Source organism: Cupressus sempervirens, chromosome 2, assembly GCF_028749045.1.
Source record: "Cupressus sempervirens isolate cs-2001-9-10 chromosome 2, ASM2874904v1, whole genome shotgun sequence".
In the NCBI taxonomy this organism is placed as follows: domain Eukaryota; kingdom Viridiplantae; phylum Streptophyta; class Pinopsida; order Cupressales; family Cupressaceae; genus Cupressus; species Cupressus sempervirens.
Window position 1 is genome coordinate 484,176,905 of NC_143119.1, and position 7,245 is coordinate 484,184,149.

General features: G+C 40.8%; 1 protein-coding gene across 1 annotated transcript; it reads right to left on the minus strand.

The window, feature by feature from the left end:
* Positions 1 to 2,617: 2,617 nt before the first annotated feature.
* LOC149573134 (AP2-like ethylene-responsive transcription factor ANT) lies at positions 2,618 to 6,523 on the minus strand. The gene is made up of 9 exons (XM_089814314.1): positions 5,773 to 6,523; positions 4,982 to 5,681; positions 4,765 to 4,847; positions 4,555 to 4,563; positions 4,360 to 4,448; positions 4,060 to 4,133; positions 3,922 to 3,972; positions 3,639 to 3,715; positions 2,618 to 3,548 (listed from the first exon to the last, which is right to left on the minus strand). Exons 1-9 carry the CDS (start codon positions 6,017 to 6,019, stop codon positions 2,737 to 2,739), a joined length of 2,142 nt encoding a protein of 713 aa, XP_089670440.1. The 5' UTR covers positions 6,020 to 6,523; the 3' UTR covers positions 2,618 to 2,736.
* Positions 6,524 to 7,245: the final 722 nt, after the last annotated feature.

Here is a 7,245-nt window from a genome sequence, read left to right on the forward strand (position 1 = left end):
TTTGTTGGCTCAGCACCTTTAGTTTGTTCTTGATATTCTTAACTTATTTATTTATTTGTAAGTCTATTTCTTCAATAAAATGACTGACTAAATTATACCAAAAACTAGCCGTTAAAATAATATTGACAGATTATATAAAGGCAAAGAGTGCTCCTATATATAACACATCCTGGAGTTGACGCTATAAACGTTGTGCAAAAGGAGAGAAGTATTTTTCGTGCCACTAAGTTGACAAATAATGATGATGAGAATTTGCGCATGTCCCGATGAGGAGAGAGGAAGGAAGGAGAGGGGCGTCCAAAATACATTCCGTTCATGTGACTGTACAAGCCTTAAGCTTTGAATTCCCTGGCAAAGGCGAAAATGGCTGTCTCATCTGCGTGCTGAAATGAACAGCTGCTCCAGTCCTCTGACCAGCAGGCCATGCCTTCACATTGCCATACAAAGGAATTATTCATGACAAGCCAACGAATCTAAGCAAGACAAGAACCACAGCGGCGCGGTTCTCAACACCAGCAGGCTTTAGATTTTCCAGCTCCATGCTTGCAAAGTACCCAAAAAAAATGCATCTGACATGAAACCTGTAAGTGCAAGTACCGTTTCTGCAGACGCTATCTTTTTAGTATCGACCTCCCTTTCAAACCTCCTCATACCTAGCTATAGCTTTAATATATAGATATGCTTTTCAGAAACCCTTTATTTTGGAGAAAATCTAAAAGAAACGCATAATAAAAACGCCAAATGCCTAACATTTCCTGGAAATTACTCGCGCCGAGGGTGTGGATTTATCTAGATCTGTGTGGAATGGATCTGCTCCGTCCGAGCCGTGTACTGGAACAACACGGCGGGGTTTGAGATGTTTGTCATTGTTTCTAGGTTAGGTTTTGCTGAAATGAAAGTGTGGCTGTACTTGCAATTCAAAATACATTTGGTAGATGGCTCGCAGCGAACTGAAATGAGTAGCTGGCTGGCTATAGTGTTAGCCCAGGTTGCTATGTCAAGCCTTAAAGAGTATTTATGAACATCTCAAAGTACATTTTTTTCTGTCCATCCTAGTCTCCAGTCGTTTTCTCTGCGTCCTTGTCATTATAACTCTGCTAGAAAAACACTCCAAGCTTAGATATCCTAAAGATTCAGTTACGTCAGGCTTTGTTGCGTTCCTCATTTACATACCCTGAAAGATACACTTAATCCCCTAATTAACGCGGAGATTGTCAAACTTCTTCAGTCGAAATAAAGCGACTCACCTGCGGTTATCAGAAATTAATGGATTCAGACTCTTTCTAGCGAAAAAAAATTGATTTCTTATAGCAGAAAATTTCCGCTGAAGTTCCGTACAGAGTCTTAATGAGGCAAATTATATTATAATAGTTCTTGTCTGTTTAATTTAGGATCTTTAAACTGAGTTATCAGCCTCGCTAGATCTTCCTCGTGATTGATCGTTCATTCTTCAATTCAAATATAAACTCAATCTGAGAGATTTTTTAATTAAAAAATATATAATTTATTTTAAATATACCTAGATGAGTGACTGCACTTTGCAAATCCATCTTTTAACTGTAGGTAATAATGACTCTTCAACGGAAAGTTTGACTTCATATGACAGATTTCCAGTATAAAATCAAAACCCTCTCTTGTAGTAAACATGAAAATTTTATAGATCTCTGCTTGTCTGCGTTGTCGAATTGATATTCTCATGCACATTCGCACTCTTAGCCTGGATATTTCACAACTGATATTGAGTATTTTCCTAAACCAATAAACTTATCTTGTACAAAATTAAGAAGGGTTTGTATTCTTTAACCCTTCTGTAAAATTAACATTATAAAGTATAATAACAAGAATTCTATGCGTCCAAAAATTTTCAAATACCAAAGTCGTGTCAGCATCAAATTTGATAAAAAGTATTGAAAGCCCCTCTTTCAATTGAGCATCCGGAATCTCAGAACTTAATCTTGACCCGGCGATCTCAGCGGATGGGAAGGTACATGAATTATATGGCTATCTTACAGAAACTAGTACACTCTTGTCTCCTGTGAACTGGACAGTTTTTATTATCCTTCGAACTGCGGCAAGTTGTTTGAATAAAAGAAACATTGATTACTGCTTAGTTGTAAAGAAGAACTCAATTAAGTCGATCACCAATTTGTATAAGTTGTAAATTTCCGACCCTTTGTCTGAACAAAGCTTTCTGATCTCTTATTTGCCATTCAATCTGCTTTTTTCAATATAAGGGAAAAAAATTTAATGTGGAAGCTTGCATTTTTTTTTTACAACTTCCTATTTAACATGTACAAACAGTGTACGTTCCTTAATTATCGAATGAACTTACAAAGACAGATAATTACCATTTAACTAACAGGGATTCAACTCTTCACAATTTGACAACAAAAAGCATTTTCTTCAACGATTCAGAATTTCGTATACAAAGGCAGTGTTCGACTAAATTTCTGGTATACCAGTTACCAATCTGAACATGGCTGGAACCCAGAAACAAAAACTTAAATCCTACGAGAGAAATCTGCATGTGTTTGCCGCTTTGTGTGAAAAGACTTGGGCAAGTACACAGGGATACACCATCTTCTGATTTCACGACAAAATCTCAGAAATGACAAAATTTACCGAGCTATAACGTGATCCTCCTTGCTATTTACCAACACAAACCCAAAATGCGGCGTGATTCAGGCCATGATTTTTCAGGCCTATACACATGAGATTTGTTATGTACAGGCCCAGTCATTCATTCCACAGTGCAAACATTGGCAAATGACTAACAGAAATATTGGGCTTTGAATGCAATGGTTGTACCGCTGAGGGTGGGATCATCCAAGGAGTGAGGGTATTACTAGTGTTATCATACTTGACCAATTTGGTTGCAGGGAAGAACAAGGCATGTGGGAAATCCCCTCCTCCAATCATGTTGTCGTATACATGGGCGATCTTGCGGTGAGCCGCATCGTTCGCACTGCTAGAATTGACAGGGCTGTCTACTGTTGGCGTGGTTGCAGCAGACATGTCTGTCATGAGACCGCTGGTTTCTTCATTGTTGGATGCATCCAAGCCAATGAGGTCGTGCAAAACTGCTGAATGAGAATGCCCACCAAGCTGAAGTGATTCGACAAAGGAATGGTCGGGCTTTCGATCCTCCTCATGCTGCTGTTGCTCCACCCAATTGCTCACCACCTTGTTTGAATCGTCAGAAGGAGGAGCGTCCATCAGCTGCCAGTCCTGAGTAACGTTATTCGACGTTGCCCCATCGGCACCATTCATGCTGCTGTTACCCTTTTCAATATGTTTAGTACTGCTGTTATTGCTGCTGCTGTTGTTATCCTTAGCAGCTTGTAGGTGGAGCGGAGGGCTGTCTATACTGGGCTCAGTAGAATGCTCAATTTCTTTGTTCCGTTTGGCCAAATCTGCAGCTACCAAGGTGTTGCTTGAACATATCACCTTCACATCATACTTGCTGATATCAAAATTTGTCACAGCACCGATCCCACGGAACTTGATGGCCGCAATATCGTAGGCTTCTGCAGCTTCCTCTTGGGTGCCTATTACAAGATTCCATATCAAAAAAACCATTCAAACGTTTCACCGCCTATGTAGGCCAAGAAAAAAACCTTCGAATCGAATGTACTTACTGAATGTCCCAAGGTAGAGATCCTTGTTGCCGGCAACCCTCCCAATACGTGCTTGCCATCTTCCGTGCTGGTGATGCCTGCTCCAATGCAGCAATTATCACATCCAAACAGAAAGAAAATTATTCATCCTCGATTCGCACAACTTCTCATTTTCAAAACATTCAGAAAAGTTAAAACGAGTACAGCAGCAGAACATGTCATGAGGGATTTTCTGGCACAAAGCCCCCAGTGCATATGACAATGACCAGAGACCCCTAACTAAATCTTTTTCCCTTTTCCATACCTTGTAACGCCACGGTATACAGAAGCCCCCCTTGAGAATCCGCTGCTTTTCCTGCACCATATAAAATTCCAAACGCGTCAAACTACTGCTCGATTTTAGAAACCCAATGTAAAAAACACTACGACCGCTACACCTAACCTTCTCAAATTCGCAACATATTCTTGTCTGGTCATGTTCTTCATCTCCTCCAGCTCTTTCTCGTATGTCTCCAGCTGTTCAATATGCAAAAGCTTATTGAACAAATTATACAGTGCATTTCTACAACAAAGGAATGGTGTTTCCAAACAACAATTTGAAACGAATATGGCAAAAGAACTGTTTCTGCAACCAGCCCTCGATTTTTAACGAAAAATAGGTTTATGGCGACATCAATGTGAATTTACATGGCGAGAGAAAGGTAAGAACGTCATAGGTAACTTGAGAGGTGGGATATAATACCGGAAAGTTGATGTGTGTGGAAGGACCCCAGTACTTGAGAGCAGCCAAATCGTATGCCCTAGCTGCCTTCTCTTCTTTATCATAACCTCCTGAAACCATTGATGGCTCCCTAATTAGGCCTCTCCTCTAAAATAAATGTTTACCCCACTCCATCGAAAACATACATCGATGTATCAATAAACAAAAGATACGTACCCAAATAAACTGTCGATCAAAGAGGTCCCAGGATCAAGCGACCCCCACGCCGTTCATGGTAATAAGAAAGCACGAGTCAAATTAGAGCAACAGAAAAGCCATCACGGCAACTGCTAAAAGGCAATGAAGAAGAAGCAATAGCAATAATGAAGTTAAACATTCGATGCCTGTGTACGAAAGCATGAAAACACACTGCCCACAGTGCCTTACCTTGTCTTCCTTTTCTGGTCTGCCCCTCCTTCCTGCAACTGTTGTCCCACAGGTGCGCTTCATAGCGCCCCGTCCACCGATGCCTGAAAAACAAAAAAAACTCACCAAATCAACCACAAATTTCACTCACAAGTGCAAAACCTTTTATGTTGTTTGTAGTCGATTAAGCTGAAATTCGGAAATAATGCACAAGGGGGGAAGAAAAACAAAGACTGACCGTGTGACACCGCGAAATTGAGAAGTTCTTTGGCCGAAAGTATCAATTGATTTGCGAGGAAGCGGCGATTTTCCTGCGCCTCTTTTCCTGCTCTCCACGAGGCTGCCCTCCTGCGGAAGAATATTTATGGCTGAGTTGGACTGCGGGGCCATTGATAGGGTGAGAGCTTGATGAAACTCCCCACCCAGGTTCGACTTCCCGGGACTACCGCACCCCAATTTCTCCGCATTAGGGTTCTGCCTCAGCCACGTTTTCAGCGCCGACATGCCCAGAAATTCCGAGACCGGAGGCAGCTGGGAGCCGCAATCCTCGAAGGCACTATAAGGCATTTGCATTTGCTGGGACTCTTCGACAAGCTCCGACATATGATGTTGCTGCTCATATGACTGCGAATGTGAGGATTCTACAGATACCCCCATTCCACCCAAGGCATGATAAGATGGGGGAACTTGATCCTCTCTCTGCCTGCACTGCATAAAGGGCAGATTCACATTGATCCTATGATTATTATTACTACTACTATTGTTTCCTTCAGGGTAATACATGCTCTCTTGGTACTGGTTTGTCATGGATGCACCTCCCAGGAAGTCTTCCAGCTTGGGTCCTTCCCGCTCATCACTTGTTCTACCATACCCAGAATAATCTGTGCTCATAAGCTGCTGCTGCTGCGAGGGTTCGATTCCCTGCCCCTCCCGCCAATCTGCAGCCAACCGAAAATAAAATTAAAAAATCAATCCAAACAAAACACAGCAATGGTATTAAGGGGAGAATTTCACAGTTTTTACACCCACCTCCATTTCTGGTATTACCATTGTTGGTGTTGTTGCTGTTACTCCGACCGAGAGCCTCCATTATACAGAGAGACCCATCTGACCTCAGTGGAAGCTCAGTCATGGCAGATGAAAACTGCCCACTTGGCGCCTCATTCATCCCATAACCGTGGTTAAACTTGTACTCCATTGTCGACTGTGGCTGCGTGGAATTGGCTACTAGATGTGGCGACAGCGAGAATCCAAGCCAGTTATTCATCGGTTTCATAACAAGGGGGAATATATGTGGATGGCCTAGGATTATGTAAATCCTTCCCAACAGCTGAAATATTCAGCGTTGGATGATCCCAAAACACCAAGGGAGGATAGAGGGGGAGAAGACCTGAAACGGGAAAGTAACAGCTGCCCTCGTATTCCGCTCCAGATCTCTCAAAAAAACCCCGCTAATGATTGGCAACTAATAAGATAAACTCGGGCAATCACCATGGTTCATTGTGCAAGGAAAAGAGAAGGAAATGAATGAAAACTCGTGCGCAGAAGTAACAAAAACACTGAGGGAGAGAGGAAAAAAACGTTGATAATGTCGAGGAGATTCGAACCGCGACCTAATCGATGGCCCGTGAGATATCGATGATGATAGAGGAGTGATTGCAGGTGGATGGATAGATATAATTTCCCCTTGTGTGCACACTCAAAACATGTAGGTCTGTGTGGTCTCTCAAGACTCTCCCCAATGTCTATCGGAATTATTGGATTGAGTGTGTGCGTGAATATAATATTTGCAAGTCACCAGATTTTATACGAAGCCAAAATGAAAGAAGTTGAATCCCCTTTGAGCTGGACAACAGTCCTCTTGCCACGTTCTCACTGCTACTGTTGCCCTACAAACACTCCTTTTAACCTTTCCTCTCAAAGTACTCTTCACTATCTTGTAAATATCTCATAATATGTAGGGAGTGATATGGATCGGGGACTCTTTTTTCCCAGGTTTTGATCATGGAGTTATCTAGTTGAATATTTAGTGAGGAGAGAAGCATTCTTAGTACTTTGTAAGGATTGTGATTTGTTTTTTATTTAGACTGGCTACTATTTTTAGTTACAGAAATGGATAACATTTTAAAGTTTTAAAAAAATGAAAGGAAGTTATTCCTATAAAGTATCAGCTCTTGTATTGATAAGGGATTAAATTGGATGATTTTATTATTATAAATTTAATATATTATTGAATTTAGATTATTTAATTCTAATTGATGAGAAGAGAAACATTAAGGGAGTTTAGTCAATGTGTACTAGCTACTATTTTCAGTAATAAAAATGGATAATTTATATGTTTGTAAAAATGGAAAGAATTCATTTGTATAAATTGTTGCAGGTGTGTTAGTAGGAGGTATGACAATTATCTAGATAGGAATTTTTTGCTATATTATTTGCATATTATTGAATTTGGAAAGTAAGTTTGTAAATCAAAAAATTTCAAGCAAAAGAATAAATCTA